General features: G+C 48.6%; 2 protein-coding genes across 2 annotated transcripts in view; both read left to right on the top strand.

Annotated features, from left to right (window-relative positions):
* The window catches only part of ACVRL1 (activin A receptor like type 1), a 41,333-nt gene extending 29,911 nt beyond the window's left edge, over nt 1-11,422 (top strand). Inside the window, exon 11 of the mRNA XM_075902033.1 lies at nt 4,274-11,422. Coding sequence (XP_075758148.1) covers nt 4,274-4,408 — 135 coding nt within the window. The 3' untranslated portion in view covers nt 4,409-11,422. The remainder of the gene's footprint in view (nt 1-4,273) is intronic.
* A 5,486-nt stretch (nt 11,423-16,908) lies between these two features.
* ACVR1B (activin A receptor type 1B) overlaps nt 16,909-23,401 on the top strand; it is a 32,974-nt gene continuing 26,481 nt past the window's right edge. Inside the window, exon 1 of the mRNA XM_075902034.1 lies at nt 16,909-17,101. Coding sequence (XP_075758149.1) covers nt 16,996-17,101 — 106 coding nt within the window. The 5' untranslated portion in view covers nt 16,909-16,995. The remainder of the gene's footprint in view (nt 17,102-23,401) is intronic.

Genomic DNA, 23,401 nt, shown 5'->3' with positions numbered 1-23,401 from the left:
CAGATGGCAGAACAAGGAGCAATGGTCTCAAATTGTGGTGGGAGAGGTCCAGGTTGGATATTAGGAAAAACTATTTCACTAGGAGAGTGGTGAAGCACTGGAATGGGTTATCTAGGGAAGTAGTGGAGTCTCCATCCCTAGAGGTGTTTAAGTCTCGGCTTGACAAAGCCCTGGCCGGGTTGATTTAGTTGTAATTGGTCCTGCCTAGTGCGGAGGGGTGGGGGCTGGACTTGACAACCTTCTGAGGTCTCTTCCAGTTCTATGATTCTATGATTCTAAGTGATCCACCTGTGTTGTTCTGTCCCAGCTCCTGGTGATTTGAGGTTAGGGACCCTGCAGCATGGGGTTGTGTCCCTGGTCATGTTGGCTAATAACCATCGATGGACCTCTATGAACTGATCTAGCTCTTTTTTGAACCCAACTATACTTTTGGCCTCCCCAACATCCTCTAGCAAGGAGTTCCACAGGTTCACCGTGTGCTGTGTGAAGAAGTATTTCCTTCTGTTTGCTGTGAACCGGCTGCCTATTAATTTAACTGGGTAATTCTTGCTCTAGTGTTATGTGAAGAGGTGACTAGCACTTCCCTAGTCACTTTCTCCACACCAGTCATGGGTTTTAGGTGTGTGGGATTTTTTTTAGACTTTTGCCATAGTCCCTTAGTTATCTCTTCTTCTAAGCTGGACAGTCGCAGTGTTCTTAACCTCTCCTCATATGTTCCATCTCTTAATAATTTTTGTTGCCCTTTTCCATATTTTTTCAATTTTAATATATCTTTTTTGAGCTGGGATGACCAAATCTCAGTATTTAAGGTGCGGGCATACCACTGGCTTACACAGTGGCATTGTGATGTTTTCTGTCTTATTATCTATCCCTTTTTCCTGATTGTTTCTAATATTCCGCTAGCTTTTGGAACTGCCACCTCCCACTGAGCAGATGTTTTCAGATGACTATCCACAATGGCTCCAAGAACTCTTAGTGGCAGCTACATTCGACCCTATCATTTTGTAGGTATAGCTGAGATTGCGTTTTCCAACATGCACTACTTTGGTGATGACACTTCGAATTTCACACAGGGGATCCTGCACTCCTGGGCAGCAGTAGGCTAAGTATTTTCTCTCTCCCAAAACAGCAACTCCCAGTCTGATTGCTCATTCAGTAGCTCACTACAGCTCTCAATCTAACCCCTTTATTTCAGGGGCAAACTGTAGACCGATTTAGCCACTCTCACCATTGGCATAGCAGCAGGGAAAGGGAGGGAGGAAATTTCTTAGGCTACATCTACACAGCTGTTCTTGTGCAAAAACTTGCCAGGTGTCTACATTGCACGTGCATTCTTGCACAAGTAAATGTACAACACAGCATCAGAAAACAGGGCTTCTTCCAGAAGAGTTATTCCTTTCCCCACGAGGAATAAGCACTCTTGCGCAACAGCTCTTCCACAAGAAGGCAGTGTAGACAGGCAACATGATTTTCTTGCACAAGAAACCCCTATGGCTAAAATGGCCATCAAAGTTTTCTTGCGCAAGAGAGCATCCACACTGCCATGGATGCTCTTGCACAAAAGCACATGGCAGTGTGGACACACTCTTGTGGAAGACCTTTTGCACAAGAACTCTTGTAATGAATGAAGACTACAATGTAGACATAGCCTAAGTCTCTAGTAGTCTCTCTAGATGTGGAGGCAATAAACTGGATTTCTTAACCTAGCCTCTCCCCCCTCTAGCAGGGTTTACCTCCCTCTGATTTCTGGGGCCCAAAGAGGCTGGTTCCCTAGTAGGGCTCTCCCTGCCCCTTGCCTCTGTACCTGCAGGGTTCCCTCCTAGTACCTGAAGCATCTCTACAGTTCCTACTCTCCTGCAGCACATTCTCCCCCCACCACTCCTGATGCATCACTAAACTGTCTACAGGGAAGGCTTTTAACCAGCTCCACATGGTCCTTGATTGGCTCTAGGTGTCCCAATCAAAACTTAACTATCTCAGCTGGTTCTAGCAGATTCTAGATTGCCTCCAGGTGTCTTAATTAAGCTGAGGTAGATCTTGTTTGGTTACCAGGGAAACAGGGACTTGTTTAACCTGTGGCTAATAATATACCTACACTACCCAGCACCTGAGCCACAGCTGTTGGGAGAAGTGTGTCCTGCCCCGCCTTTTAGCCAATCAGGGGCACAGTCTGCTCAGGCCGTGGAAGAGTGTTTCCCTGCATGGCAGGAAGCCTCGCAGGGTCTCCTCCCAGCTGTGGAAAAGAGCTTCCTTGTGTGGAGGGAGGGCTGCGCTTCCTCTCACCGCACAGGGAAGCAGTCTTCCACAGCCAGGAGGAGACACCACTCCTGCCCGGCACTGGTTGGCTGAGAGGCAGAGTAGGACATGCCTCTCCCAACAGCTGCAGCGAGAGAGGTGTACCCCAGTCCCCAAAGCCGCAGCGGCCCAGCAGCCAGAGGTCTGGACCCAGCAGCGGGCTGCGGGCCACGGGCCAAGAGGTTGGGAACCACCGCTTTACTATAGTTTCAACCAATTTGCCTGCTCCTGAAGTTAGACTTAGGAGTCTGTTATTGCCAGGGTTGCCTCTGGAACCTTTTATGAAAAATCAGCATTGCAGTATCTTCCAGTCGATGCTATAGAGGCGGATTTAAGCATTAGGTTGCACCCCACCGTTAGTAGCTCTGCAATTTCATATTGGAGTTCTCTCAGAACTCTGGGGTGAATCCCATCTAGTCCTGGTGACTTATTACTGTTTAAAAAATCAGTTTGGTCTAAAATCTCCTTTATTGACACCTCAATCTGGGACAATTCCTCAGATCTGCCACCTAAAAAGAATGGCCCAGGGGTGGGAATTTCCCACCCAGCCTCTGCAGTGAAGACGGATGCAAATAATTCATTGCGTTCCTTTGCACTGGCCTTGTCCTGAGTGCTCCTTTAGCACCTCGATCGGTGGCCCCACTGATTGTTCGGCAGACTTCCTGCTCCTGATGTACTTCAAAATAATGGCTGTTCTGTTAGCTTTTGTATCATTCACTCTTTTTTGGCCTGTCTAATTACACTGGACTTGCCAGAGTGTGTGTTCCGTGCTATTTTCCTCAGTCTCATTGGATCAGCCCCACCCTCTACACAGCAGCCTGTTTATTTCCATCTTCCTCTCGAAAGCTGTCCCTGTGCTCCCTGGCTTCCATGGATCCAAGCAATGTTGCTGCAGCTGGGAAGTGGGGGGGTCTCTAGGAAAACTGGTCATGCCATGGACATGCTGGAGAACCTCTGCCTGAAATTCTGTGTCTATGTGTGTGCATGTGAAAACGGAGATTGCACGACCTCCCTAGACAAGCACTGGAATAAATTGCCAGGGAGGTGGTGGAATCTCCATTACTGGAGATTTTTAAGAGCAGGTTAGACAGACACCTGTCAGGGTCATAGGGTTGCCAGATACTTTCACAAAAATATTGAACATAGCAGGGAAAAAAATTGGTTGAGCAAAAAAAAAAAAAAAAAAAACGAGAGAAACATTTTACATGTCCAGTATTTTCTGGGGGGGGGGGGGGGGGGGTTTACTGGACAGAGGCTGCAAATACTGGACTGTCCAGGCCAATACCGAACAGCTGGCAACCCTAGGGATGATCTAGCTAGTGCTTGGTCCTGCCGCGAGGGCAGGGCACCGAATTTGATGACCTCTCGAAGTTTCTGCCAAGTTCTAGTGTTCTGTGATTCTATGACTTACAATTTTTCAATAAATGGCCTTCAGCTAATTCATGAGGAATTGCAGAGGGGGATCGTGTAAACACGTATGTGTGGTCTTAACTTTTTTACTGCAAACAGTCACGGGTCTAACTCGTGGCATTAGCATTCAGCCTGTGCATCAGTGTTTGCCAATAAAGGGGCCTTTTGTGAGAGGCCTAAAGTGTGTTCTACATCTTATCATCCCCACTTCACACATGGGAAAATGGAGGGCCAGAGAAGCTGTCCAAATATTACAGTTTTTGCAGGAGTGGCTTCCAGGAAATGCTTTGACCTCACCCACCGTGTCCGCCTTCCTTTGGTCAGCCGTTATTGCTTGTCATTCTTCTTCATGGAGCCTGCCAAGAGAGGGAGACAAAGCAGCTGGGGGGTTCTGCATTCTCCTGGGGGGGAGGGGTCACCGGTTGATATCGGGGACCAGAGCCATTGCAAGCATCGCTGGGCATACAGAAGTCAATGGAACACTGCTGATTTACGCCTGTGACGAATCTGGCCCTGAACCATTTGATAGTAATTCTCTCTCTCTCTCTCTCTTTCCTGGCCCCACCAGATTTTGACCGCCCTGGCTAAGATCATGAAGGAATGCTGGTACCACAACCCCTCCACTCGCCTCACAGCCCTGAGGATTAAAAAGACACTAAAGAAGCTGAGCAGCTCCCTAGAAAACCCTAAACAAGACTGCTAACTGCAGGCCGCAGAGCGCTGGGATCGGGTGTCTGACTCACTTACTCGGCTCTGAAGCAGCAGAAAAGCCAAAGAGGTTCAAGGTCACTGAGTTTATGCTATGTGCAGGGCGGGGCCAGGGCTCTTTGTTGCCTGGCTGTGTAACAAACCGGTTTTTCCTTCTAAGTCCAGCCCCGTTGCGGGAGGCGGATTTTAATTGGCCTCCACTCCCCAGCGACCATTCCAACCTGCTGCAGAAAAACCCCTCCGAGCAGCTGCCAGTTGTCTCTCGCAGTCGCTCTCCAGTGTCCTCGGAGCTGAGTTTTTTTGGACTTTTTTTTTTTTTAATTAAAAAAAAATCCACCCAACCCCTTTGTAAAAATACCCGCTGGGTCTGTGAGCTGACGCCAGCCTGTCTTGCAAGCCAGACGGGAACATGAGCAGCAGTAGGGAGTGCCACCCCCTGTCCGCGCCCCATGAGCGGGGCGTGGTCTCCGAAGGCTACATCAGGACCATGTGAAACCAACATGGTTTAGCCTTCAGGACTCTTCTGCGTCTGCGTGCACGCATCTGCTGGTGCGCATGGCTGAGCGTGTGTGCACGCGTGTCTGTCTGTGGGCATGTGTGAAATACACACGCCCTGGATAACGAGGAGCTGGGACTGGCTTTGATGAAATGCTCGGTGCATGTGTAGAGGGCACAGCTGGAACCGCTGGGATGCACCAATGTAGTCTCCTACTGAGAACTCAAGCTGTCCTCAATGCCAGTAGAGAGTCCCAGGGAACAGCCTGCCCACCCCAGCCTGGCATACAGGAAAAGGAAACGAATAGGCAGTTCTTTACCACTAATTAATGTTGCTAGACAGAAAATTTCGAGAAACGGGCGGGGGGGGGGGGACAGATTCCTCCTACCTGCCATGGAGTTCCAGCCTTCATGCCCAGCAGCTTTTCCCTCGTCATCATGCAGAGCGAGCAAGACTCCCTGGAGGTGGGCCTGGGAGCTTTCTGATTGACTTTCATTAGCTTACACCCGGCTGGAATTTGGTGCAAGCAGCCGTTGGAGGTCTGCTGCCAACTTAGCATGTCCTGATCTACCCTCCTCCGCCCCAGGGGCAGCACTGAAGGGCAAGAACCTTGCCCTCTTTCAGTGGGTTTCCCTTGTTTCCCCCGCATCTCCAGCTGCCACTCTCTGGCAAGCCAGCCCTGGCTGGAGTGGTGAGTTCCTGCCTTCTCCACACGGATACAAGCAGCATGAAGGAATCTGGGCTCTGCCCGGATCTGAGCTTCCCTGTGAATTTGGTACCAGCAGCACTCCCTGCCCATGGCTCCTACGGCGACAGCAGCCAGGAATCCCCCAGCCAGGGTGCAATGTATAGTGTGTTTCTCGTATTTGCATTCTTTCATTTCTCTCATCAAGGACGGTACTGGGTTAAGTCCGGGTTAGTGTCCCTGCCTCACCACGCTGCTGTAGATCCCTGATTCTGTGCTAGCTCATAGATACTCCCTCCCGTATCTTCCTCTCTTAGGCTATGTCTCCACCGCAGCGTTATTTTGGAATAACTGTCATTATTCTGAAATAACAAAGAGCGCGTCTACACTGCGAGCCATTATTTCGAAATAACGGCGAGCTGGAGGACTTCTTACTCCGACTTCTGTAACCCTCATTTCACGAGGGCTGTGTCTAGACTGGCAAGTTTTTCCGCAAAATCATCTGCTTTTGCGGAAAAACTTGCCAGCTGTCTACACTGGCCGCTTGAATTTCCGGAAAAGCACTGACGATCTCCTGTAAAATCATCAGTGCTTTTCCGGAAATACTATGCTGCTCCTGTTTGGGCAAAAGTCTTTTTCCAAAAGACTTTTGCGCAAAAGGGCCAGTGTAGACAGCACAGTACTGTTTTCCACAAAAAAGCCGCGATCGTGAAAATGGCGATCGGGGTTTTTTTTGCGGAAAACCGCGTCTAGATTGGCCACGGACACTTTTCCACAAAAAGTGCTTTTGCAGAAAAGCATCCTGCCAATCTAGACGTGCTTTTCCGAAAATGCTTTTAACGGAAAACTCCGTAGCCAAGGAGTAAGGGAAGTCAAAGGAAGAGTGTTCATCCTTCAACTCCCTGCTGTGTTGATTTTTGCCCTGGGGTGTAGATGTGCCTTTAGGTTTTTTGGATGTATTCACTTCAGTGTGCGTGGCGAGGGGGTGTCACATCGTCGTATTTCATGCAGACCTGCTAAAGATGGGTCTGAACCACTGTGTACAGCCCCCGTCTTGTCTCCTATGGAAACTTTTCCACTTGTGCACACTAGCCGTGCGATGTGGCTGTTCTGATGGGGCATCTTTTCCCACGCACTGTGCACGGAGGGAAATGACAACGTAGGGGGACAAAGCGGGGCAGAATAAGACCCCAGATCTCCCTAACATCAGTCCAGACTTCCCAGCCACAAGAGGGGCCGTTTGACACTCCCTTGTCTGTTAGCCCTGGTCTATGCTAGGGAGTTATTTCAAAATAACAAGCGGAGCGTCCACACTACCAAGCCTCTTATTTCACAATAAGGGGCTGGTTGTTTTGAAATCATAACTCCTGCTTTCCATGAGGAAAACGCTTCTTTCGAAATAGCGGTCATGTGGGAGCTCCACTGCTGCTATTGCCAATAACTTCTCCCCAGAGTCATTCAAAGTAATTACTCCCCAGTGCTTCCTGGGGCTCTAAGTCAAGGTAGCGCGTCCACGTTAAGGGTGCAGCTGTTATTCTGGCTGACATTGACAGCTGTTATTCTGGAAAAACAACTGTGTCCACACACCGATTGTGTATTTCAAAAGAAAATCGAAATAACAGAGGGCTTTTTCCGACGGTAAACCGCATTCCATGAGGAATAACGCCTCTTCCAGAAAAACCCTTTCGGGAGGGGGGCGGGGTGGGCGCTGTACTACTGCTATGTCAAAATAGCTCCTCACCAGGGCTATTCTAAAGTTATTCCTCCCAGGGGTTCCTAGGGCTCTAAATCGCAATAGCGCATCCACATTAGGGGAGCCTGTCTTGGACTAATTTTGAGGCTTCCCTGTAGTGTGGACACGCTATTTCGAAATAAACCATTCCAGAGGATATCTTCCGGAAAAGCTTTTTCCGACATAAGCTTGCAGTGTAGACGTACTAAGGAAGCCTGCCTCGAACTGATTTCGAGGCTCCCCTGTAGTGTGGACATGCTAGTTCAAAATAGTTATTTCGGGAGTTATTATTTCAAAATAAGTTATTTCGAAATAATTCCCTAGTGTAGATATGCCCTTAGGAGTCCGGTGTGACAATCCAGACCTGTAAGGGATGCAAGAGCCAGACCCTCATTTTACAGTCTGAACTCGCCCAGACTTTGCGGGGCTGATTCTTGGGGGTCCCTCTCCAGTTTATCCACATCCTGAACTACTTAGAGTGGGAGGGGGGGAGGACACGCAACCCCCTCTACAGCTGCCCTGCTGCTGTCCCAGGAGTGCAAACACAGCCCTGAGCGGCTGCACTGTTTTCTTGCTGGTGGTTTCAGCTGCCCAGCTATCAAAGAAGATACAAGCGTGAGCAAAATATTGTGGCTGGCTGCGTGTGTTTGTTTTTGATTAACACTGCCAGGGCTGAGCCCGGAGATATTCTGAGCACCCGCAGCTCCCCTTGATTTTGCCTGGAGCCAAAGATGCTCAGTGATTCACGGGGGCAGCTCCCTTGTTGAACAGATATTGGCAAATTAAAGGCCTGAGCATGCTCCCACTGCAGTCTTACAATGGCTTTCAATGGGGCACAGCAGGACGTAGCTGCCATAGTGACCCACAGTCTCCTGGCAGGTTGTCACTGCAGTGCACAGTCTGGGTGACCCCAAGCCCCTTTCTTTGAGCCTCTCATACAGCTCAGTTGTTCCTGAGCTGGGACATAAATTGCCCCATCACCAAATCCGTACTGTGGCCAACCCTTCCTTCACTCACACAGGCATATACGGATAAGGTATGCGTGCCGAAAGGAGCTCTGACAGGAGTACAGCAATAGCATTGATTTCACATGCTAATGAGCCCCAAAAGAGCTTTTCTGTTCAGTCTGTCTCCTCCCAGGGTTGGGGAGAACAGCACTAGAACCCGTCACCCTATGCTCCTCAGACAAATGCCCTATCTGCTAAAGCATACCAGGATCTACCCCACTCCCCTACTTTCAGTGTGCCCCTTAGCCTGCTTTCTCCCTGCCAGGGCTGGCTCCTGTTCTATCCATCTGCCCCTGGGATTGGGGAACTAGAACCCACAGTCCGGCACTCCCCAGACAAAGGCCCTGGTTGCTAAGCTACTCCAGAACCCAGCCCAATACCCCATGTTCAGGGTGCCCCTTATCCTGCCTTCCCCCTGCCGGCGCCCACTCCAGTTCTGTCTGCTCCTGGGGTTGGGCCAGGGGGATGGAACAACTCACGAGAAACTAGACAACTCACGAGGGTTACCAAGTGTCTGGTATTGGCCTGGATAGTCCAGTATTTGCAGCTTCTGCCCGGTAAAAAAAAACAGAAAATACCGGACATGCAAAATGTTCGATATTTGGTTTTTCTCGGATGGAAGGCCGCTTGGGACATTCTTCCCCTGCAGTATCTGGCGCGGAGTGGGAGGAGCATGGGGATTTAATGGTGCAATAAGAGGGTGATCAGAGAAGGTGTGGGGCCCTTACTGGATGAGGGAGGTAACCTAGTGACAGATGATGTGGGAAAAGCTGAAGTACTCAATGCTTTCTTTGCCTCTGTCTTCACAGACAAGGTCAGCTCCAAGACTAATGCACTAGGCGACGCAGTATGGGAAGGAGGTGGACAGCCCTTGGTGGGGAAAGAACAAGTTAGGAACTATTTAGAAAAGCTAAACACACAAATCCATGGGCCCGGATTTAATGCATCCGAGAGTACTGAGGGAGCTGGCAAATGTCATTGCGGAGACTTTGGCCATTATCTTTGAAAACTCGTGAAGATCGGGAGAGATCCCGGATGACTGGAAAAAGGCAAATGCAGTGCCCATCTTTTAAAAAAGGGAAGAAGGACAATCCAGAGAACTACAGGCCACTCACCCTTACCTCAGTCCCCAGAAAAATCATGGAGGGGATCCTCAAAGACTCCATTTTGAAGCACTTAGAAGAGGGGAAAGTGATCAGGAATAGTCAACATGGATTCAGGAAGGGCAAGTCGTGCCTGACCAATCTGATTAGCTTCTATGTTGAGGTAACTGGCTCTGTGGATATAGGGAAGTCAGTGGATGGGATATACCTTGACTTTAGCAAGGCTTTTGATATGGTCACCCACAATATTCTTGCCAGCAAGTTAAGGGAGTATGGATTGGATAAATGGACTGTGAGATGGAGAGAAAGCTGGCTAGACTGTCAGGCCCAATGGGTAGTGATCAACAGCTCAATGTCAGGCTGGCAGTCGGTTTCTAGCGGAATGCCCCAACGATCTGTTCTTGGACCGGTTTTGTTCAACATCTTTGTTAATGACCTGGATGAGGAGATGGATTGCACCCTCAGCAAGTTTGCAGAAGACACTAAGCAAGGGGGAGAGGTAGATATGCTGGAGGGCAGGGATAGGGTCCAGAGTGACCTGGTCAGATTAGAGGATTGGGCCAAAAGAAATCTCATGAGGTTCAACAAGGACAAATGTAGAGTCCTGCACTTGAGACGGAAGAATCCCAAGCATTGTTACAGGCTGGGGACTGAATGGCTATGTAGCAATTCTGCAGAAAAGGACCTGGGGATTACAGTGGATGAGAAGCTGGATATGAGTCAACAATAGCCAAGAAAGCTAATGGCATATTAGGGTGCATTAGGAGGAGCATTGCCAGAGGATTTAGAGAAGTGATTATTCCCCTTTATTCAGCTCTGGTGAGGCCACATCTGGAATATTGTGTCCAGTTCTGAGCCCTCCACTATAGAAAGCATGTGGATGCATTAGAGAGGGACCAGTGGAGGGCAACCAAAATGATTAGGGGGCTGGAGCGCATGACCTGTGAGGAGAGACTGAGGGATTTGGGTCTGTTTAGTCTGCAGAAGCGAAGAGTGAGGGAGGATTTGAGAGCAGCCTTCAACTTCCTGAAGGGAGGTTCCAAAGAGGATGGAGAGAGGCTGTTCACAGTGGTGAGGGATGGCAGAACAAGGAGCAATGGTCTCAAGTTACAGTGGGAGAGGTCTAGGTTAGATATTAGGAAAAACTATTTCACTAGGAGGGTGGGGAAGCACTGGAATGGGTTCCCTAGGGTAGTGGTGGTATCACCATCCCTAGAGGTTTTTAAGTCTCGGCTTGACAAAGCCGTGGCTGGGTTGATTTAGTTGGGACTGGTCCTGCCTTTGGCAGGAGGCTGGACTTGATGACCTCCTGAGGTCTCTTCCATCTCTAGGATTCTAGGATTCCATGAGTGACTCTCTTTTTTTCCCCTGCCATGTTCGGTATTTTTTGTGAAACTAACTGGCATCCCTACAACTCACATGCTTAAAAACAGGCACGTGCTGTAATGGGGGCCTGACATACTCTCTTCTTATGACCATTCCTGTGATGCTCACTGGGCAACCATCACTATATTGCAGGCTGAAAAACAGCTCCTATTACAACCTGCCTCATTCTCCTCCCTCCTTTCTTCCCTGCGGTGCAGCAACGCACAGCCCTCTCCGCTAAAGCTAAAGATGAATCTTTTAGTCCCTAAAGTTGTGACCTGAATCCAAAAGTTTTCCCAGAGCTTAAAGCTGCTCTGATCTTGGGGCTCAGTTTGGTCTCATCATAACACCAGGTTAAATGATGCCCAGAAAAGCAATTTGAGGCCCTCTTCTATCATTATTTATCTGATAAAAGTTAATATATTCAATAAAACCGTAAAGCTGCTATAGGCGGCAAAATCACTGTCTTTTGCCCAAAATGAGATGTCAGGAGACAGGGAAAGCCCTGCAGTCCAGAGCTCATGCATGGTTTTTATTTATGTTCCAAGTGTTACACTCCTGTGAATAACGTCATATATCTTGTTTGCATCCAGCTCCTATAATAAACCTTGCTTCCACCCATTTACAAGCTTTTCTTTACAGATTTTGGGGGGGCCAGAAAGGGGAGGGCTGGTGCTGCAGCACCTGGCTGCAAAATGAAGCCCCAAGGGATTTGCCAGCCCAGTTGGAAAAAAAGTGAATGTGTCAGAGTGTAATTCACAAGCGAGGATTTGGCCAGGGCTACTGGCCCTGACTCTTACCAAAAATCTGTCACAAGATTTTTAATGACCCACAAGCCATCGTCGGTTTTACATCTAGTCAAAACACAGCACCACGAGAGCTTCCCCGTGCCGTGGCCTGGTTTCATTCAGTTTCAGCGACCACCTCCCCAGGAGTAGTACTACTCAGCATTTGTGTAGCACTTACCCTCCCAAGATCCCCACGCACCATGTTCGGGAGAGGGACCCGTTGTAGCCCTCAGTGTACAAACAGAGGCAGAGAGAGGGTGGCGGAGCTGGAAACAGACCCTGGATTTCCCATGTCTCAGGGCTTCCCCGTGCAATTTCCCAAGCATCTTCCTTTTTCCTTCCAGATCCATCCACATACTGGACTGGTTAACGGCTCCTTAATTTATAGCAGGACCACAGCAAATCATAGCCATGGATGGGGGCGGGGGGATAATATAAAACTGCTGGGCCTGATTCTGCTTTCACCTTCACCCTTTTTACACTGATGTAGCTGCCCTGAGCCTGATGTACCACCATATCTCGATGCATCTCTGTGTACAGCTGTATGCTGTATCTCTATGTACAGCATGACGTGGCTGTAAATGGCTACACACGGTGCAGGGCAGTGGAGCTGCAGGCCAAGGGAGTTACCCCAGCTTGCGTGAGAGGGAAGAGAGCTAGGCTTTCTCTCTTTCTGCCTGGGTGGAAATCTCTTTTACAAAGAGCAAGATCTAGCCACTGGAATCAGATCTGCTATGTGCCTATACTGTTCCTAAAAACTGATGCCAAAAAAGGGAAAAAAATGCACCAAAAAAATCCAGGTCTTGTTTGCGACCACTGGAAATGGCTTGAATAACATTATTTCAACAGGATACTAAGGGCTTGCTTCGCCTGCATCACCCAGCTCCTTTATCAGCAGATCCACATCATCAAGCACACAGGAGTTTCCTGCCGATAGCAAGACTGCATAAGTCAAAAAACCGGAGACAGATGAAAGAGGAACTTGCTCAGATTTTGTTGCAATCATTTTTTTTTCCGCTCCCCTGATAAAAGCCCACGGGGTGGATTGACCTTTCCTGGAATTTCTTTTTGGTTTTTACGGGCAGCCTTGCGAAACATGTCCCAAGCAATTGGCTGGTCTCTCAGACTTGAAGTTGTGATGTTCTCCTAAGCTCCACCCACAAGACCAGGCCCGCCCACTCATGACGTGACGTCAGAGCAGTGTGTGCTGATCTGCATGATAGGGTCATCCCACTGTTTTCTTAGGTTCAAAGAAATAGTGAACAAAACTGACACTGAATTGTCATCACAGCTATCCTCCCTTTCTCCCCTATACCAGAATCCCCCAGGGCCTTTCTGTGCCAAGGGTGTGTCCTGCCATTCCCTCCTCCCCTATCCCAAGGTCTCATGTTCTTGCACGTTTTTCTCACCAAGACTGGGGCTCTGTGTGCTCCTCTGTCCCCTCCTGCCATGCCCGGTTCCTTCTTTCTCCTCCATGCCGTAGGCTTTGTGTGCTCCCCCCCACCCAACTCCCCACTTCATTGTGCTCTCTAGAGCAGTGCAAGGTGCTTAAAGTTGAGGTTCTGATGAACAGATGTCAAGGGCTCCATGTCTCCCTTCTTAGGGGAAATCATTAGGGTTCTGTCCGCTGATGCTTAAAATATTCCCTTCACTTTGGGACCGAGTCAGATGATGCGTTCTACAGCTAAGATGTTCCAGCTAAAGAGATAAACGGAGCAAAGCAGTCATGTTAGGCCTTGCAAAGCGCAGCCAACAAACCGCCAATTTATTCCCCTTTCCCCAACTTCTCTATCAAGCCTGAGAGCATCTTGGGCTGGGGACTGGCCTTAAATGTCGGGACAGTCCCTAGCATTTGGTGGGCATAAATAAATAATAACAACTGAACTGCTGCTAACTGCCACCCTGCTCACAGTCAGCCAAGTATTCTGCACACGCGCCCAATTCCCCCCAAATGTCACAGACATTGTAGGCGGAACAATGATGGGTCTGACAATCTGTTGCAAATGTTCAGTTGCTTGGCATTCATCATTCACTTGTTTATAAACTTTCTGTCACTCTGGAAACCACTTAAGTGCATGCTTAAATACTTCCCCTCTCCTCCTCCCCCCTCCCCCCGCCCCACCTCATCAGCAAGTATGTGTCCGAATGCTTTCCTGGGTGACAGAAAGTTTTGTGACTTGAGGTCTCCATTGAGATGCACCAACAATACCATGCAACGGAGGTGCTAAACCACTGTACTCCCCATAGCGAATATTTGAAGAATGAAAATAGACTAAAAATATGTCATTGCAATTCTTCAGCTGGGGGTATGTCTACACTTGCGTCCTAGTTCGAATTAGTAAATGAAGCCGGAATTTAAATATCCCGCGCTTCATTAGTATAATCTCAGCCTCCTCATTTTTTTAGGAGTAACATTAGTTTGAACCAAGGGGTTTGATTCGAACTAACGCAGCCCGGAGCGCACTTTCACTTTCGAAACAGCTGAGTTCCGAAACAGCACACGCCGAGATTATGCTAATGAAGCGCGGGATATTTAAATCCCAGCTTCATTTACTATTTTGAATGCCTACATTTGCATCTCTAATTCGAACTAGGGTGCAAGTGTAGACATACCCATAGATATTTAGGACCAGCCACTATTCACAGCAACCCAGTTTGGCTCAAGCAATTCACTAACTAGAAAAGAGGGAGGGCACCAGATCTTCTAGGATATTTAGGTGCCTTACTTCTTCAGAAGTTAGATGCCTAAAGACCTTTGAGTGAACAGGTACAAGAGCTATACAGGTCTGGGCCTTACTGCAACCCCATATTCCTTTGTAATTGTCCAGCCTTGGCTTCTCTTTTATCTCATATGAGCAGGGCTTGCCGAGCCATGGCGAGCCCCACTCGCCAGCCGCACGGTTCAGTGTTCTGCGCATGTGCAGATCGCTCGGAGCCGGCTCTTCCGGGATGTAATCTACTCGCCACGGGCAAGTAGATTACATTGTTTGTCGAACCCTTCATATGAGGAAGATCCAGGGGACCAGACTTTCAAAGCGCTCAGATCCCATTTGGCCCCTGACAAATAGGGTCACATTTTCAAGTGCTCAGACTAAGGATGTTAAATATCGGTTAACTGAATAATTGAGTAAACCCGGGAATTCTTATTGGTTAGATGACTATTCTATAGTCCTGGGAGTGGGGCTGGCAGCCAGTGCACTCCGGCCCCATGCCTGAGGAGTCCCCTGCCACTCCACGGGGGGTGCCAGGCGGGAGCTGGTCCGCAAGGAGAGCCAGTTTAAAAACCAGCCCCTCTGATACAGAAGCAGTAGCGCAGGTTGCAGCAGCCCCTGTCGGGGGGAGGGGAGGGGGAAAAGGGAGAGGGAAATGCCTGTAGTCTATAGCAGTGTTTCTCAACCTTTTTTTGTAAAATACCCCTTTTAAAAATATATATATAAGTACCTCCAATACCTACAGTTTTCAGACACACAAAACATGTTTCTACTATTGCAACACATCTGTTTAAACAACTTAATCATTGCCGGGCGGGTGATGAAATTTGTGGGTGTAAAAAGTACAAAAATAATAAAGCGCTGTAAAACTTAAAACAAAAATTCAGTTTTCTCCAGATTTCAGTTGTATTGACTTCTCTCAAGTACCCCTAAGGGTACTCGTACCACTGGCTGAAAATCACTGGACTATAGTATTAACCTGTAAGCTTTTGCTTATCTGATAATTGTTTAATCGATTACATTACATCCCTAGTTCAGATCCAGCAGCCCCATGCATTCTGAAAAAGCTCCATGAAGCACCAGCTAGCAGACTCAAAGCCAAAAGCAGACATAGGGAATGACTTAAAGGAAACTCATCAAATGATCAATAGACATAAATGTTCATTTTAATATCCCCCAGCCATAAATGTTCATTTTAATATCCCCCAAACAGCAGATGACCTTTCCCTATATCCTCATCTACACATTTTTCCCCGTGATTTATATGATCTTTCTGCTTATGAGCTTGATCCTACAACATATGGGTTATCTCAGCACCCTCTGGGACTGGAGTTTTTTATTACTGTAGCTTTGGGATCTTTGTGTGTCTGCACACACATACACACATGCTTTAGGAACTCAGAAAATTAATCACTGGCTTGGCTTCCAGCAAGAATTTAGGACGGAATTTTTTTTTCTGGAATGCAACAATCAGTAAACCCAGCACACCAAGTCCCAAGGGACCAATAGATTGGCGGCATGTTCTCTATATAGGAGAAGGGAGGGAGAGAGAGGCCAGCAGTTTGCAATGAATGTGCTTTAATTGGAATGCCAGAGACTCCACTGGTGCCTTTCTGGGTAGCAATGAAATGGTCTGGGATGTCCAGCCAGCCAGCCTCAAGCTCACATTGCTCAGTCTGTCTGCATTTAGCATGTTCCGCTGCCAGGTTTGCTGGATGCTGGGGTCTGAAAATAGCCCTTCTAGCCAAGAGCAGGGGGATCCAGTATCACTGTGTCGGCAGAGCAGAATTGGAGGGTGGGAAAAATAGATTATTTCTGTGTCTGCAATGCTAGGCTTCATGTGTAACCACATTAGAGTCGCCTCTACCTGTAGTGCCTTGGGTGACATTGACTCCCTCCAAGGACATGAAGACTAATCCCATATGCATTGTAGAGATGACTGATGCATCCCCCTGTGTATTGCCCACACGTTACATGCAGCCTTTTCTTGGTTGCACGGCATGTCTGTGTGACACCTATTGCTCTTCTCTCTTTTTGTGAATACTACACTAGTTCTTTCCAGGTGTGCTTCTCAGTTAGGATGTAACATCCATGTGCATTGCACAAAAACCGCACACTACTCCATGAGCAGGGCACACAGAACGGTGTTGGCTTCTCCGGCACTGCACTGCACGCCCATTGACCATTCCCACCCGCACTGCACTATACACACTGGCCCTTATAAGGACACTAGCTCTCTACTGGGTACGCGGCATACACCTGGCACACACATTGCCCCAATTCGCACCACCATTGTACACCACTTGCATTTGCACACCCGCTGCACGTTCATTCCCTATCACTTGCATACCCGTGTGCTTGCACATGTGCACACCCGCTGGCCTCACTATCCATCCTCACCCCTCCAGCCCCAGCGGCCTTTGCACATACATTTGCACACGCACTGTGCACCGATGGCTCCCACACTCCTGTCCACACCCACCGACTAGCCCACGTGCAGCCGCACGCTCACTCCCTCCCGAGGACAGTGCCCCAGACGTGCTCTGTTTAGTGTCGGCGGACAGCTGCTCCCCCGCCCTCGCCTTTACGGGCGGGCCTCCCCTTTAAGGCCCGGCAGCCCCGGCGGCGCTGCTCGCTCGCGCTCGGTGTCTCGCGCTGGCCGGGCCCGGACGGGAGCGAGGCTGCGGTGGTTGCTATGGCGGAGTGGGCTCGCGCTGCCGGCCCCTTCTCGCGCTCGCCGCTGCTGGGGGCCGCGCTCGCGCTGGTCCTGCTGCTGCTGGGCGGCCCCGGGGGAGCCTGGGGTGAGTGCGGCGGCCCAGGAGCCCCCTCGTGGGGCGGCGGCCTCCCGCTGCGGGGGGGCTTGGTGCTTGTGAGGCCCCCCCTGCTCTGGGGGGGGCCAGGATGGGGGGGTTGAGGGGCCCCCCTGCCCTCTGGGGGGGCCAGGATGGGGGGGTTGAGGGGCCCCCCTTGCGCTCTGTGGGGGGCCAGGATGGGGGGGTTGAGGGGCCCCCCTGCTCTCTGGGGAGGGGCCAGGATGGGGGGGTTGAGGGGCCCCTTGCGCTCTGGGGGGGGCCAGGATGGGAGGGGTTGAGGGGCCCCCCTTGCGCTCTGGGGGGGCCAGGATGGGAGGGGTTGAGGGGCCCCCTTGCGCTCTGGGGGGGCCAGGATGGGGGGGTTGAGGGGCCCCCTTGCTCTTTGGGGAGCTTTGGAGAGATGGGAGGGGCTGAAGGGCCCCCTGATTGGGGGCCATGCTCCAGGAAAGTGCAGGGATTTGGCAGGTTGGGGGCCTACCTACAGGGCACCTGAGGGCTGCCTGTCTGGAATGCAGGGATGCGGGGGGCTCAGGAGCTTCCCCCCGTGCTGCAGGGAATGGGGTTACCTTCCTGTGCGGTGTCTGAGATATATTTGGGGATCTCTTTCCAGAGGGTAATTGAAGGAGCTGCAAGTGTCTCTTTTCTTTGAGGGGGTGCTGGGGTTTGGGGGAGGTATAAGTGAGGAGGGTCTCTGGGGGACAATGGGTAGGGGTGCCTGGGTCTGTTATTTCCTGGCAGGGAGGAATGGGGGGGATGTCTGGGAGGAAGGGATTGGGGCACCTTGGCTTAACTTCCATAGGTGGGATCTGAGGTTGGGAAAGAGGCTAGGTGCGTACAGGTTTAGCTGAGGGGGGCCTTATTCTCATGGATGTAGGGTTAAGATGGTGCAGGTCTAGGAGGAGACTCTAGAAGGAACTGCTGTCTGAGAAGCTGGCAGGAGGCTGTGGGGGCTAGGTATGTGAAATCCCATTTTATCAGTTAACCGATTAAACATTGTTTAGGTGGTTAACTTTAAATGAGGCAGGGAGGGTGGGTGGGGGGAGGCTGGCTGGAGTGGCCCCCTACTCCTGCTGCGGGGCTGGCTAGTCCACTGGTTAATTCTAATTGGTAAGCATCATGTTGTAAGGGTGATGTTTACCAATTAACCATTGGCATCCTAGAGGGGACTGAGCGTATTTTACAAAGGACATTTGGGGAGCCACATTGTCTAGGCAGGCAATAGGAAGTGTGTGTGTTCAACTGATCGACCTTCTGTATAGGTGTAGGTTCTGCTTTTTGTTGTGTGAGAGGCTTGGAATGCTTTTTTTGTGTTTTGGGAACAATAGAAGGCAACTGAAGACTTATAGGAGAGGGGAGAGGGCTGTCTCCATTCCGGGTATGGGAAAATATTTACCAGAGGGCTCTCAGATTACCCTCTTTTAAAGAATAGGGAAATTTGGGGAGCTTTTCAGGGGGTGGGCTTTCTTGTTCTCAGTGGACAGATATTTGTGTATAGGCAACCCCTTCTACCACACATTGTAGGCTAGTGTCTCAAAACTGTATATCGCTGATCTATGGCATTTCTACAACTTCCATTCCATTGGTAGCCTTCCAGGACTGGTGCATGACTAGCGTGAGGGGTTCTGATATCTGGCAATACCCATGTTCCTCTAGAGCAGTGGTTCTCAAAGTGTAGTGTGCGGACCACCTTCCAGGGGGTTCATAACTCAAGCTCAGCCCCTCTCAATGCTCATCGTTGCCATGCAGCCACGAGGCCGCACCACCAGCTCTCGCTTCCATTCGGAGGGTACGCAGGGGTAGGGGAGAGTGAAAAAAGCCCCAGCCTTTCCTGCCAGACCCAGCTCACTGAATCTGCCTCTCTCTGCGAGCCAGATCTAGTGGGGAAGTTGGGGCTTTCTTCAGCTCCCCATCCCCTGCATGCCCTCTGTGTGGGATGCCGGAGCTGGTGCTGCAGCCTCGCGGCTGCACAGACGCCTCACGGCTGCTCAGACTCCCCGCTTCGTGGGGGCCGGCGGGTGGCTGAGCTCTCTCCCCATCCCGCTGGGAGAACCTCAGCGTGGTGAGACGCTGTCCAGAGGCTTTCCCTCTTTGCAAGGGGGCACAAAGCCAGGTAAGCGTCCCCCTTCAAGCCAGATCCCTGGATCCTAATCCCCCTCACTCACTCCCCACTAAGACCCTGCGTCCCCAGCTTGCTCCAACACCTCCCTCTTGGCCAAACACCTTCCCTCCAGCCTGCCCCTGCATCCTCCTCCCTGGCCAGACACCTGCATCCTCCCTTGCTCCTGCTCCCTCCCCCGGCCAGACACCCTACTCCCAGCCTATTTCTGTATCTTACCTATCACCTAGACCTCTCAACCTCACCTCCTCTTGTACCCCATTTCGCTCCCAGATTCTGCACCCCCATTCCTATCCCACTCGTTGGCAGCCCTATCCTGCACACTGAGCCCCTCATTTTTATCCCCACCCCAGAACCTAAGGAGTCCATAAAATCCGCTAACTCCAGAACGCCAGAAAAGTAAATCTGGCCTATGGGAAACCCTGAACCTCGGTCCTCCCTGTCCTTTCCCCTTACCCTGAGAGGCTGGAGCACCAGAGGAGTGAAGTGTCTCAGTTGGGGGCCACATCAGTGAGGGTTGGGGAGGAGGTTTGGAGGAGATTTTGTTTCTTACTTGAGAAGTCCCCAACTGATTTTTCTGTGGGTCAGTGGCCCCTTAGTCCAAAAAAGGTTCCCCACCCCATCATAAATAAAACATGGAAACCTTCTGTGTTTACATAAATTAATATTTTACTTTATTTAAAATGAAGTTAGTTTATCAAACATGAGAGAGTTAAAATGCTTAATCTGTTTAATAATTTAAATTAAACCATTCTCCCTAGCTGCAGCACTAGCAAAATGGCTTGGGCGTAATTATATAATTGATGGTGAGTTTCCATTAGCAAATGGTGGTCCACGGAAAGATTTGCATTGAGCCAGGTGGTCCACTGGCCAAAAAGTTTTAGAACCACTGTTCTGGAGTCTGTGCAGTGTGTGTGGGGTGGTCTGATTGTTATGCAAATTAAGGCACGCAGCTTCTTCCTTTTTTTAGGAATTAAAATAAGCGGTTTTAATATTATGTCTTTTTAAGTATATTTTAAAATGGCTCCTCTCCAAATTCTCTAACTCCTGGGTACCAGCTCCCAGTAATTGTGGGAAGAATAGTACCTTTATAGAGAAGACCAGATGCTTCTAAACCATTTTCAGTATTGCAACATTTGTAAACCTCCATTGTGGGGATGGAGGAAAGGAAACCTATTTTCACTTGTTGATTCTGTGCAGTTTTATCAGGTGTTACTGCTTCTTTTAACCTGTGGGATTTTTTTTACTTAGGGCCAAGTGCTGCTGCTTTGATTTAATAAACTGAAGCTTGTGCTGGTGAAAGGCATCAGCTTGAGTGAGCTGAAGTCTGATGCCTTCTATTTATTCATAGAGTTAGTAGAGTACTAGCTTTCTTGCCAATCTTCCTCTGCCCTGATTGCCTCTAAGCTGGAGGCAAAGGGTAGCATCATCTTCATGGCCCATTCAGTCCTTGGTCTCTGGAAAATTTCTTACAAGAATGTTAATAGGCATAGCGGCTTGTGTAATTTGAACAGATGTCCAGTGAGAATTGAGAGCCACAGCTAATTTTGCATATCAGATTGTAAGACTTGAGTATTTTCTGGCCCAGACTGTTTTTTGCCAACCAATGAGACAACAGATGATGATGTATTTAACATTTCTGATGAAATTGCTAATAATACAGACACAATTGGGTAGAGAATAGATACATTTAAAAAAAATCATAATGACTTAAAAATTTGCATCAGCTGCCCTCTTAGACCTTTGATGAATATCAAGGTAAGTTTCCCCTCTCAATACTGTTCTGAAATCTTCATTTTGTTTCTTCCATAAGGTTTGTGTGTGTATATAAAAATAAACAGGAAATGAATAATTGACTTCCTATGTCTTGTGGAAATTAAGCTGATAAGTAGCTTTGATATTGTGTGTTGTATAGCTGGCTAATGTCCCCCTTAAGCATCTTTTGTGTTTTCATTCACACTGTGTGAGAGGTGTCAATGCACTATGGTCTTGTGGGCAGGGAAGAAAGAGGTCCTGGTGTTTGTGGAAGATGTGAACAAGCAACTAATTCTGTAGAAGAGCACAGAAGGTTGTAGGAGACAGGTTTTTCTGGGTGGAATAAGAAATGGCAGGGAGTGTAGAATCCGCTATTTGCATCTTAAGAAGCCATTATGTAAACTCCGTGTGCCTTAGCAAACAAGGTCTTCAGAAGCTTTCTGTTGCATCTTATGTGTTTTATTGCAAGTCAAATCATTTCTTTTTTCATTGTGCATTATAAAAAGACCCTAATTCACGTGGCATTTTGAAGATGTAAAGTGCTATATGCATTAGTAAATAAGACTTAAAAAGACTTCCTCCTTCTCTCTCCATGGTTATCATGATAGTGTAGTTATATATACGGGGGTTGTTTATTACCCCTTGTGCATTTTAGTGCTTTATTCAAAGGAAGCAATTTTCCACTGGTAAATTCTGTGACTAACACCTGCTTAAAATATGTATTTACCCAATTAAATCAGACCAGTTCTGAATGGCCCATAATTCATGTTTTATAATTCTCCAAAAAAGATTTTTCTAACTAGAAATTTAAAAACATTGTCCATCAGGCATTCGTGAACTCTTAAACTTTTTGGCTAGAAAACTCAAACTTTATGTCTCTGGATGCACAATCTTTTGCCTGCAGTGGATGCACAGGAAACTACTGTCGCGAAAGGAGTAAAATGAAACGTCAATTCTGTGACAGCAAACAAAGTTCACAGGGTGTCAGCTAGTGGGAATGGTTTGTGTGTGTGTCCAGGGAGTAGTTATCTGATTGAAACAAGATAATTAAGTTCTCTCTTTTTTTGTGTGTGTGTGCGTGCACGCACATTCCAGTGGAGTAAGCTGTGATGGGGGGAATTTCTTTGTTGAAACCCCCCACTAATAGTGAATATTGTAAGTCCGGTCATGGAGTGTGGGTAGTTGTGCAGTAGTAGGATGGCTCTCTGGATTTGTTTATTTTAGCAATAACCCTTTTTATTTAAACTCTTAAAACGCATGCTTGTTGACTAAGCTGCTGGGCCTGGCAACGGTAAACAACATTTTTAATAGCTCACATCAATAAATGTCACAGTTTGAGCCCAAAGAACTTTGTCAGTGACAGATCAACATCTTTGCTTTGCTATGGAATTGACTTTTGGAAGATGCTTTCTTAATTAAGGATGTGATAGTGTAAACGGTTAACTGATGAGCCTATATCAGGAGAAGGGGCAGGCAGGAACTGGTGCTCATGGGGAGCTGCCTGCCCACCCACCCAAGCTGCTGCCCCACCTGCACTGGCTCCTGCAGAGCCATCCTCTCCCCCATCCCACGTGTAAACCTTTAACTGTTGACAAATTCAGCAGTTACACATTTACCAAAATAAACTCATTTTAACATCCCTATGAATACTGAGGTACAGATTTGGGCTGTGTTAAACTTACTGCTCTCATAACAAAATTTTAAAATGTAAAATGAGTTAATAGGTGCTAAGGTTAGAACAGGAGGTGGTAACAAATCTAGCATTCATTTTTTGACTTGAAGAACAGCAATGATAGAGACATCAAGCTTTATTTTAATTAACATCACATGGATTCAAATAACAATGAATTTTAAAGAGGTGAATTGAAATAAGCCAGTTCCACTCAGAGGCTGTCACTTTGTATGATAGAGGTTGGTACTGAACAGTGACAGCTGCTCGCTGTAATGAAGAAAGTGTATGCCGACTGTATTTTTCGCCTGTATGTTTTCCATTCCATAGTATTGCTTTAATATCCAATTTAGCCTCTGTCCAAGTACTGTAACCACTTTCCGGAGCAGGAGTGGGCAATAATTTTGATGGCGGGGCACTCCAAGAATTTGGTCAGTAGTCAAGGGCCCTCACTCTTCTTAGGGTCTGGGATGGAGGTTGGGTACTGAAGGGAGCTTGTGGTCCAGGATCTGGGAGTGCGTACGGATGCAGGAGAGGATTCTGACCTGATGGAAGGGTGCAGTAAGGGTATAGGATCTGGGAGGGGATTGTGACCTGGGGCAGAAGTGCAGGAGAGGATGCAGGAATTTGACTAGGGGCAGGGAATCGGGGTACATGGAATGAATGCAAGAGCAGGAGTGCAGAGGGTTTGGATTATGTGGGATAGATGTGCAGGAGGGGAAACAGAGGGTTGGGGTGGAGACTGGTA

Source organism: Pelodiscus sinensis, chromosome 19, assembly GCF_049634645.1.
Source record: "Pelodiscus sinensis isolate JC-2024 chromosome 19, ASM4963464v1, whole genome shotgun sequence".
NCBI classification, from domain to species: Eukaryota; Metazoa; Chordata; order Testudines; family Trionychidae; genus Pelodiscus; species Pelodiscus sinensis.
The sequence above is the reverse complement of the archived record's forward strand: the minus strand, read 5'-3'. Positions and strand labels throughout refer to the sequence as shown.